General features: G+C 41.8%; 1 protein-coding gene across 2 annotated transcripts; it reads right to left on the bottom strand.

The window, feature by feature from the left end:
- Nucleotides 1–1,881: 1,881 nt before the first annotated feature.
- Nucleotides 1,882–10,866, bottom strand: LOC133717851 (plant intracellular Ras-group-related LRR protein 6-like). Of its 2 annotated transcripts, XM_062144597.1 has the most exons (5): nt 10,396–10,866; nt 10,062–10,189; nt 9,805–9,901; nt 2,516–2,590; nt 1,882–2,105 (listed from the first exon to the last, which is right to left on the bottom strand). In XM_062144597.1, exons 1-5 carry the CDS (start codon nt 10,402–10,404, stop codon nt 2,088–2,090), a joined length of 327 nt encoding a protein of 108 aa, XP_062000581.1. In that variant the 5' UTR covers nt 10,405–10,866; the 3' UTR covers nt 1,882–2,087. The 2 variants fall into 2 exon arrangements, 1 of the variants encoding a protein (XP_062000581.1); XR_009849971.1 differs by lacking the exons at nt 1,882–2,105; nt 2,516–2,590 and adding an exon at nt 3,870–9,504 and having other exon boundaries at nt 10,396–10,863.
- Nucleotides 10,867–11,485: the final 619 nt, after the last annotated feature.

Genomic DNA, 11,485 nt, shown 5'->3' with positions numbered 1-11,485 from the left:
ATTTTGGTGCCGCAGTGGAGGTAGGGTAAACTATAGGACGACGAGTCGATGATTTTTTTTTTTTTTGGTAAACTGTGAGCTCCAAGAATGGGGAAGGGAAAAAAAAAAAAAAAGAACATGTAGAATTGAACATATAAATTGATCAATTGTGCCTCTAGTGTATTCATTTTAGTTTTGGGAGTTTATGCAACTCACTGGAGGGCAATAATATGATTATTGGGGAGCAATAATATGATTATTGGAGGCAATAATATGACTATTGGGGGGCAATAATATGAGTATTGGGGGGGCAATAATATGATTACTGGGTATTATTAGGGGGCAATAATTTCAAACGCCGGAATCCGGTCACCAGTCCGGTAGCCGGACGCCGGAGTCCGGTGACCGGAGTCCGTGGCCGGCCACTGGTCACCGGAGTCCGGCAAGGTCTCCTATCACTTCTCTCTCTAAGTGACAAAGAAGGAGGGGGCAAAATTGTTCCAAAAATAAATAAAAAAGAATAAAAAAAATACTTAATTGGGTAATAGGGAAATAATCTCTTAGTGTTTGGGTAAGTGGGCAATCTCTTAGACCATCTCCAATGGAGAGGTCAAATCCATGTGGCGTGCCCAACGGTAATAATTGATCGATAAAACACTACTCCAACCCATATGTCATACACACGTGTAATTGACATAGAGCCCTCCACTGTCAAATTTGACAGACGCAGCTCCCTCTGTCTTTTATTTTTTTATTATTTCTTTCTTCTCGCCTCACTCTCTTCCCTGCGTTCTCCTCTCACTACTAGAAAAACACCATTTAAGGACACTGAAACTGTGTCCTTAAATACATACAAGGACTCTTTAAAAAAAGAGTCCTCTATCCAGCAGTCATTATAAGTCTCAAACAAGGACACTGAAACGTGTCCTCTTTTCCATACGAGGACACAGTTTGTGTGTCCTTGAAGCTCTGAATGCAGTGTCCTTAAATCCATACAAGGACACCTAAATTGCATCCTTATATCTTCTAATATTTGTCCTCTATTCTATACTAGGACACACAAACTGTGTCCTAAAAGCTCTGAAAATGGAGTCCTTAAAACCATAAGAGGACACAAAAAATACACTCATATGTGTCCTTAAAACTAAAACAGGACACTTAAAAGAGTCATACAGGACATTCAAAACGTGTCCTTAAAACTTGTAAAAAACCCAAAAAAAAAAAAAATTAATTAATAATAAAAGGAAGCTTTCTCCAATTGTACACCCCTCAAAATACACCACCAAATGCAAAATTAATTGAATCAAAATACACCATATGCAAACAAATTTATAAAGTATAACAAATTATGATTATTTGTACATACATCCGAGCCATGAAGAGCAACTGCCTATTTCAAGTACACTTCTGAAAAGGGAAATATGGGGAATGACGTAGATATAAGACCCACTTTTGTTTGCAGGAAAGGGGGAAGAAAGAAAAAAATTGACTGAAACTGAGAAGGATAACATTGTAAAGCAAGGGCCATAGTCAGCTACTCTGACTGGTGCTTCTGCACTGAACCAATGTTAAAAGCTACTTGATGAATCGAAAGAATCTATGAAGAATTCTATCATTCACATTATCTAGAAAAACAGACAAGGAGAAGGAGTAAGTAACATTTGCAGTAGCATTTAGACACATTCTATGCAGAAAAATGAATCATGACAATGAAAACAAATAAAAATTAATCTACAAACCTTTATTATTAATCGACTTAAAACCATACAGTTAGTGTTCTAATGTTTGCTTTGCAAGTTCAACACATCAGTTCCAAGATGCTCTGTGCATCCAGAGCCACAAGAATAGCATTACCCCCCCCCCCCCCCCCCCCAAAAAAAAAAAAAAGACACTTCATTACCCACCCCCAAAATTGCTAGATCGATGCATACAATATTGTGAAGCTTCCTCTATCTTCCTGTTTAATTTATTCTAAGAGAGATTTAGTCATCTCAAAGATCAAATTCATATGAAGAGCTTGACACTTCAGTAGCAATATACCTCTTTATCGTTCATGAATATTATAGCAGAATCGGGAATCTTCTTTGACATTTTCTCACGCCCTTCCTTCAAACCAGGTAATATATCTGCAAATCATTAATAAAAAGAAAATGTAAGATAGAACATTTAGCATTAGAATTAAGTAATCTGTATAGCAGATTGGGATGTTGCATACGGTGTGACGAAAATAGGCATGTTCAATGGATCCTACAGTTTTTTATAATTACATAATCAATTTGCCTGGTAAGGTTACTCCATTGCAACCATGTATGAAATGAGAAACAATCTCTCCTCAAGTGAGCTAGTATCTGACCCTCCCTAGATTCTGCAATGGCAGGAACCTCATGGAGTGGGCATTGTTTTTATATAGCCGAACTTATAAGTCTAATTATGATTATTTTCTTTATAATATAGAATCAATCTGCTAATTTTTGTAACCCATTGGAGTCTTAACATATAAGATCAACTCAATAGCAAGAGGTTCTCATATACTGACCAATTTTGGAGGAAGTGTTGATATGTTGTTGTCAGATAGGCCTAGCTCAGTGAGTGAAGTAAAATTTTTGAACTCCTACATGCCATTATTAAGAAGACAATAAAATGTGAATAGCAATTGAGTTAGCACAAGAATAAATGAGAAGTACATTGTTTCTGTGTGAGAATACGAAACAGGAACTAAGCATGGATCATGATGGGGAGAGAGAGAGAGAGAGAGGGAGACACAAGCATGTATAGTGGTTCACCTTGCCCTTGAGGCAAGGCTACGTCCACTTAGATATTTTACTATGAGTGAGGTCAAGTGACCTTTGTAGTGATACAAGTATAGGGATCATGGATCCATCATCTTCGAAGAAGGGGATGACTTCCTTATATAGCTAAAGGAAGTCCCCATCTATTCTATATTTCCAATGTGGGATACAATACACATATTGCTTCTCTTGAAGCCTCCTTGGAGAGCATGGGAGAGTGGCCTCTTGGCAAGATACCGGTCGACCTTCACCATGGCGAGGTAGCTCGGTGACTTGGATACACATTTACGCAAGCGTACGTATCATTGTCAAGATAGGGAAATATTGAGCCTAAAGTTTATCGTACCACGGGGATTAGTGGTTAACCCACAATCCTTGGGTAATCGGAAATAAAGACACTTAGCAAACAAAGAAAAAAAAAAGAAAATAAATAAAAATGTTAATCTAAGGCACCAAGCCTTAGCAATGCTCGGCTTTGATTTTCACCAAAGCCTAATCAAAACTAAGAGCCTAGTGATGAATATTTACAATGAGTTGGAGTTCAATATTTTGAGAGTTGATTTTAGATTAACAAAATGTAATGAAATGTAAAGCAATTAATAAAAATGCAAATAAATTAATAAAAGTGTAACCAAATAAATGGGAATGTCGGGTGTTAGGGAGGTTCCTTCACCCAATTTCATGTGTCGGAAGCTAATCTAATATAGATGCATATTTCCTATTTTGGCGGTAGTCGTATCCAAGGCGGTTCAAGGCTCAAAGACCGAAATTCCCTTTCATGGTATTCCTACTCCGGTTCAAGGGCCGTAGGGACTCACTTGGCATGAATTAGAGCCGGTTCAATGGTCACTAATTCACATCAAGAGGCATAGAGATCGAGGAATTAGACTACTAAGCGACCCGCCCGCGCAATCACGCAACGGGTGTAAATCACCATGCTTATAACCCCTCGAATACGAAATTGAAGGTTTCTAGCTTAGGAATTAGAGGGAGTCAAGCCCCTAACTCCATCCTAGACATGCTCAAAATACACACCCTAGAGTTGACTAGGCTCCTAGACATGCATTTTAACCCAACAAAAATAGATATAAGCATCCATCATATGAAAATTGCATCATTACATTAAATTAAACATCTTTTACACAAAATTTGGGTTAGGGACACAACCCTAAAACCCAACAAGAAAATTACTCACAACCCATAAATATGAACATCAAAGATACAAAATTCAAAGAGAAAAGATTATAGAAGTGTAGGAGAACACAAAGGTAGCCACAATTAGCTAGGGAGCTAATATGACTTCCCTTGAATTACAACTCCCACAAATACCTAAAGCTTGAATCTTGTAGCTTTTGATGAATCCTTGAAGCTTGTGTGAGAAATTCTATGGATACCCAAAAAAAAACTAAAACTATTATGAAAAATGGAGGAGAAGGAGGAGAGGAGAGAGAGCAGCCCAAAGGGGCTGCCTCTGTTTTTGGGTGTGGTCTGGTGCGGCTGTTGGGTTGAAGAGAAGAGGATATAAAAATATGGGTACTCTGTGAGAGAAAGAGATAAATGGGTGGCTATTTCGTGTGGAGGAGGAAAAGGTGAATGGGATATTGGGACACGTGGTTGGATAGGAGGGTAAGATTGATAGCTTTGGTTAATTGAAAGGAGAGCACGTGACAGATTGTTCTGATGGTAAGTGAATAGAATGAAAAATTGCCACATGCCAAGCTCATATTTGGTTAGACCAATCAATGGTTATAAACGTGCATGCATGTTCAAGTAAGTGGCTAATTAACCAAATGCTCAACTGATTAATCAATCCATGCTTATTGGTTAATTAAGTCATTCTAATTTCGTCATTTTGTCGAAAATCACGAATTGCTCTCCTTTCGCGCCATTTTCTTTCAAAATCGACAACTCCGCATATTTCCTACAAAATAGATAACAATAGATTAATTACATTATAATTGACTTGGAGATCCACTTACTTCTAGTGTTTTAGATACAACTACATGCATAGAAATGCGTGTAATCACTCGGGTGTCGGTCTCCGGGATGCATGTCGTAGGCGGGACCTACCATGTCGTGGGGCCCACCTACGAGGTCGTTGCTTATGCTTGGCGGTATGTGATATAGGTGGGATGTACAAGTCCCCCAAGTCCCCGAGTAAGAGGCGCTTCTTGGTTGGGGAGTTTAAATATGATGACCTTGTTGAACGCCATACCCATACTAGTCCCCTAACTCCGTAAGTAAGAAGGGACTCTACGGGTAGGTTGGTGCCACGGGGCCCTCATCACGCTAGTACCTGCAAATAATAAGATAAGAGTGTACAAAATACATATTGATTGCGCTAGGGCAATCTAAGTGACATTTGAGTCAAATGCATCGAGGTGCATGAATGTTTATGTGAGATGCATGTTACACAATGTGTGTATGCACATATTATGTAATGTTTGACATACGACGTATAAGTCAAAAATTTCAATATTTCCATTAATAGACCATAGCACGATAGGTATAAGCGTGAAGCTCAATGATAGTCCCGGTCGGGTACTACCTCCACTTGTGATAAGTGGTATGAATAAGTCCCCAAGTGTAGAGAATGCTCGGGAGGTGAGATGACTCAGAAGCAAGGGATTGACCCTTGGGCTACCCGTTGGGGGTACCTCGCTCGGGCTACCCTTTAATTATCCCGTTGGGATACCTCGCTAGAGTAGAGGATTTATGAGGGCATGTGGGCCTTGTGTATAACGACTCTGGTACCCATTGGGGTAGAGTGAGGGCTTGATGCCTCTCGTACCCGATGGGGTAGCATGGCTTGATGCCTCTAGTACCCGATAGGGTGGCATGAGGGCTTGATGCCTCTAGTACCCGATAGGGTAGAGTGAGGGCTTGATGCCTCTCGTACCCGATGGGGTTGCATGAGGGCTTGATCCCTCTAGTACCCGATAGGGTAGCATGAGGGCTTGTACAGCGTGGCCCGGTGGGGTCACGTGAGGGCTTGAGCCTCCTTAACCTAATGGGGTTGAATGAGGGCTTGTAGGCCTCCTTTACCCTGTGACTTTCGCCTCCGGTACCCTGTAGCGTGGCTCCGGGTAGGATGAGGAATTGTGCCTCGTAACCCCATGGGGGTACCTGGTGGCGTTGGCCTCCGGTACCCGATGAAAGTGTCTGGCCTTGGGCCTCCGGTACCCAATGAGGTTTGGGCTGACTCGTATACCTAGTGGAGTAGATAGGCTCGAAGCCTCATGTACCCGATGAGGTGAGTGAGCCCGTGATCCCGGTGGGATTGAGAGCTATGGGTCTCTTTGACCCATTGGGATCGAATGAGGGTTTGAGCCTCGTAACCCTGTTGGGGTAGATGAGGGCTTGAGCCTCCTTAACCCAATGGGGTTGAATGAGGGCCGGTAGGCCTCCTTTACTCGGTGGTGTGACCCCGGGTAGAATGATGTAACCCCGTTGGGGTAACCGGTGGCCTTGGGCCCCGGTACCCGGTGGCATGGCCCCGGGTAGAATGATGGCATTGGTCTCGTAACCCCGTTGGGGTACCTCGCTCGGGGCAAGGATTTTCAAGTGCCGCATTAAAAGTGCCGTATGTATGCATGTAGTAATTGTAATTGACGGGCAATTAAATTAAAGCATGAAATTAATAAATAGGCACAATGAATATGCTATTGAAAGTATCAAATGTTGTAGGCATATTTTTAGACTATAGAAATCGTTATTGAAGCATGTAAGACATTTGTATTAGCTCAAACTTAAAAGAGCGTAAAATAAAACTTATCTTGTGCCGTTTGGAGGAGGTGACAAATGGGATTGACCCGAAAACTAAATCATGTTGGAGTTGTCGTCCAAGCATGACGCTTCATGGCCTTGTATGCACAAGAAAATGCCCGATTGAGAGCGATTTTGCTTCCTCCAAAGGGACAACATAATAAGTGATTAGCAACTTATATACTTTAATTGATGAATCACATAGATTTTGCTTTATACTCTGATATGGTATGAGAGATATAATGGTCCTTTGAATTAATTTTCATAGCATGAGGGATTAAATTGCCGATGTAAGTATGGAAATGACGAACCTTGAAATGAAAAGATGAGATAAGCATGGCCATGGGGCACAGTATTAATTATGAGTCAAAGTGTGGTGGTACAGCATGTGTAGGCAACACGTATAGGCAGAGAGAATTGATTATGGTGATAACCATCAGTATGAGAAACTAACAAGGAACACATGTTCATGTATAATTGAGCATGGAGAAAGTACATTGAATCAATTTATGAGTTGTAGTGTTGGACTATATGTGCTCTAATAATTGAAAATCATGCCCAAAAATTTGTAGTGTGCAAGAGACATAGATGGTCCCAAACTGTGTACCAACATGAAACAAGAGGAAGCCTGTGATAATATAAGAATGGAGCAAGTGGGGGTGTCCCTACTGAAGCCATTTTGCATGTGTAAGAATAAAGAAAGCATGTAGGTGTGCATGGATGTACCCTTGCATGAGACGTGGCACAGAGAGGCAAAGATTATCATGCTTATAAGAGCTCGTTGGGATCATAATATCCCCATACTGCACATGCATACTTCTAAGTGATTGCAAGATGTGTGAGTAAACTATGCAGAGATGAAGACAAAACGTGGCATCTATGTAAGATGACCAAGTACTCTTTTGACAGTTTACTTTGAAAATTCATGAGATGTCAGTATTCTCATGTGCCAAGTCTCTGCATAAGAAGACACATATACATAGCAGCTTGTACTTGAAGAGCTACGCGTGGTGAGCAATGCAGCTTGCACTTGGTGAGGGATTAAAATGTAAAATGAATACACCGAAAGTACTCTTAGCTAACAAAGAAAGCATTAGCCATGTGTCCAGTTTTGGAAGAGAAACTGCAGTAAATGCACAAGGAGCAGCGAACAGATATAGGCACATGATTAGTTGTTACTGATGACTGTGCGAAGTAACAAGAGTACGAGAACTTAGCTCCTACTTGCTTGTTGACGATTGCTGCTGGGAGCAATGCACAGTGGATTTGGGAGCCTCTTGAGAATTCATTTTGTGCCCGGTACAGAGAGATAGTAGCAACTGGGTGTCCAAAGAGGATGTTTGGGTGTAAAGAGAGCATTTTGGTATGCAGCAAACAACGTTCTGGCGGTTCACGGATGCCAAGAGAAGATTATTGGGTGCTGGAAACACGTTGAGTTCCCGGAAACAGAGATATCAACAGGGATATCGGTGGCTTGAAGCCTGAGACTGCCGGTGAGCAAGCTGCTGAGTTCTTACCGGTGTGCATGAGACAGGAGGCTGTTCGAGGATCGTCGAGGTGAAGTTCCACTTCCGGGTACCAGAGTTCGTGCGTTTAGAAGCAGAAAGTGAGGTTACCGGGTACTGGGGTACTGGGTGCCGGTATGGGCCTTAAGAACTCATTGACATCGGTACCCGGTGATGAAGGGCTCGCGGTATGGGATGAAGGGTACCGGTACGTAGACTTACCGAGTACCAGTTGCTGGGAAGTGGTGGTGTCGCCGGGACGGTGTTGCCGGTGAGGGGTCACCGAGATAGTGGTGATGATCACCGGGGTGGGTTGGGTGTCCAAACCTTCCCGGGTGCCCTGAGCAGAATCACCTTTGATGCTTGAGAGAATTGAGTTATTGAAGGTCCCGGTCGGGGAGATGGCTTACCAAGCATGCAAGGCTTAGTCTCCGAGAGGTGAAGAAAAGAAGCCACCACAGTATGGGTGTGCATGGAGGATTTCTCATCTGGGGATTACCGAGAAGAGGTGAGCAAGCTGCTACCGCGCTTGCCAATGAGTTGATGAGATTACTGCTCGAAAATTTATCTTCACCAGAGTCGCCAGATAAATTGGATATTGGAAGAAGACCAAGAGCGGGATCTTCTCAACGAGTCCCGGTCGGGTACTACAGAAATTGGACCTTGGTGGTGGTAGAAGTGACATCAGTGATGAGCGATGAGGGTGCGGGGTCCTGCACGTACCCGCCTACTCATGAGTCCCGGAGAAGAGTGGAGCTTGGGAGTAGAGGGTGACTCATGTACCCGATGGCTCAAGTACCGGATGGCTCATAGTACCGGATGACTCGAAGGCTTGGGTGAGGTTGAGGGTGGGGTGTCCTGCATGTACCCATGTACCCGGAAGCTCATGGTACCCGTACATGACCCTTACTCAAGGTCGGAGGCTCGTACCCTAACTCCTAGGGGCCCTCTTCTAGCGCCAATATTTCTGTGTGAGAATACGGAACAGGAACTAAGCATGGATCATGATGGGGAGAGAGAGAGAGAGGGAGACACAAGCATGTATAGTGGTTCACCTTGCCCTTGAGGCAAGGCTACGTCCACTTAGATATTTTACTATGAGTGAGGTCAAGTGACCTTTGTAGTGATACAAGTATAGGGATCATGGATCCATCATCTTCGAAGAAGGGGATGACTTCCTTATATAGCTAAAGGAAGTCCCCATCTATTCTATATTTCCATTGTGGGATACAATACACATATTGCTTCTCTTGAAGCCTCCTTGGAGAGCATGGGAGAGTGGCCTCTTGGCAAGATACCGGTCGACCTTCACCATGGCGAGGTAGCTCGAGTGTCGGTCTCCGGGATGCATGTCGTAGGCGGGACCTACCATGTCGTGGGGCCCACCTACGAGGTCGTTGCTTATGCTTGGCGGTATGTGATATAGGTGGTATGTACATACATGATTTAAGAACGTTGAATATAACCTACAATGAGCACTGTGAACTGTAAATATACAACAGAAAGCAGATCGTTATTATATTCTTACCTACACATTCCTATCCTATCATGAGGAAGCCAGCCTCAATCTAGGAGCACTTCTTTAGACCAAAACAAAAAAATCTAAGAGCATGAGTTTGCACACAATAGATAGCTTCTATTCCTTGGCATAAAAAGATGACTCCTATTCAATTTCTTAAAATCATGCGTCTCCTAACAAGTCTTTTAAGTTTAAAGCTACGAAGGTAATGCATATCTGTTTCTTAATCAAGCAATTAATATAGTACCACTGGAACCGACTGCAAGGAATTTTGGCTGAAGTCTAGGATCCGCAGTTGCTGCAAACTCAAGATATCTGATGGGACTTCGTGTAGCTGCATTCGTCTATCGAGTGAAATAGATGTAGCTTAGCCTAATGATGAAACAGTGGAAAATAGATATATGCAAAAAGCATAGACATTATTGAAAACCAATATTTACAAGCAGATGCTGATACACATGCACACCTACTCTCTATGTGAGTGTGTGTCACAAGTTCACTAACCTCAGATAAAGCTCTTGCAGATACTGTAAGCTAGAAAATATAGGGTGCTCTAGTGACGAAGCTGCATTACCACTTAGATCCAGAATCTGAAGCATAGGGGTTGCTTGGAATCCATCATCTGATGGTATCTACAAGTCAATAAGTAGATTTCTTAGCTACATATAAATTGTTTCCCTCTTCCTTTACAAGTTAAGCTTTTGGAACACAAGAGCAGTCATATTGGAAACTTGAGAATAATATTTTTCATGGACCACATTCCTTGTTTGTTTCTCATTAAACCTCTGATCTCTTATCAGGGTTAATATATTAACAAGACAAGAAAAGATGAATGTACCAGTTGCATGTATTCACCTGTCTTAGTGGATTATTGTCCAGCTTCAAACACAAAAGATTACGAAGCGAGCTTAAAATGATGAGAAGATAGATGTTTGTTTTTGATAATGGGATTTAGGTTTCTGAAAAGTGCAGCGAATCCGGAAATCGCTGGGTATAAAATGGTCTCTAAAAAGAGGACTAGGTGGCTAGGTCGCTAGGATGATTGATTAGTAATTGAAAAAAGAAGAAGTGAAGAACATGGAGAGAAACAGTCCAAACAGGAGAGGAAGATAGAGACAGAGAGAAAAAATTGATTTTCACGGAGAACTACATAACGTCCACCGTCTCTGATCTACCTTATCCCAAGTTTACTTGATTTTCAAGTCCTTGATCTGCCTTATCCCAAGCTCTAATTTTCAAAAAGAACAGAGGAAATAGAGAAAGAGAAGGAAGAACAGTAAAGAGAGAAACAGACGAGGAAGAGAGAGAGTAAGTAATAAACTAATAATATTTATTTGACCTATGGGTTGGTGTAGAATTTCAGTAAATGTCAAATTTCCATGTCATCCTTCAAATTTGAATTGGGCACAAGAAATTTAACCTATCCTCTGGAGATGCTCTTACAGTGTTTGGGTAAGTGGACAATTTTTAAGCTAAAATTGGGTAAATGATCATTTCCCCATACATATATATATATGTGGTCTGGTGGTGGGAGAAGAAAAAGAAATGAGATAATTGGAATGGGATTTGTGTGGCTAGCCGTGAAAGGGGAAGAAGAGAAAGTTAAGGGCCATGTGGCCACATGTGAGAGGAAGAGGATAAGAAAAAGAAAAGGGAAATAAAAGAAAGGGAGGGGAGAATGCACGTGGGGAAGGGAGAAAGGATCAGCTCATGCCATTGCTGACGTCAGCAAAAAACAGATTTTTTTTTTCTTTCTCTTGACCTTTCTTCTTTCTTTCTTTTCCCCATTTTCTTTCTTTTTCTTTTTTTTCTTCTTTCTTTCTTCTCTCTTCTCAATGCACTTCCACACATATTATTGGAGGTAATTGGATTCCGCTCCCTTGATGATGTTGACCACGATTGACCCGCATTGATTATTTCGTCATTTT

Source organism: Rosa rugosa, chromosome 6 (assembly GCF_958449725.1).
Source record: "Rosa rugosa chromosome 6, drRosRugo1.1, whole genome shotgun sequence".
Taxonomy (NCBI): Eukaryota; Viridiplantae; Streptophyta; class Magnoliopsida; order Rosales; family Rosaceae; genus Rosa; species Rosa rugosa.
The sequence above is the reverse complement of the archived record's forward strand: the minus strand, read 5'-3'. Positions and strand labels throughout refer to the sequence as shown.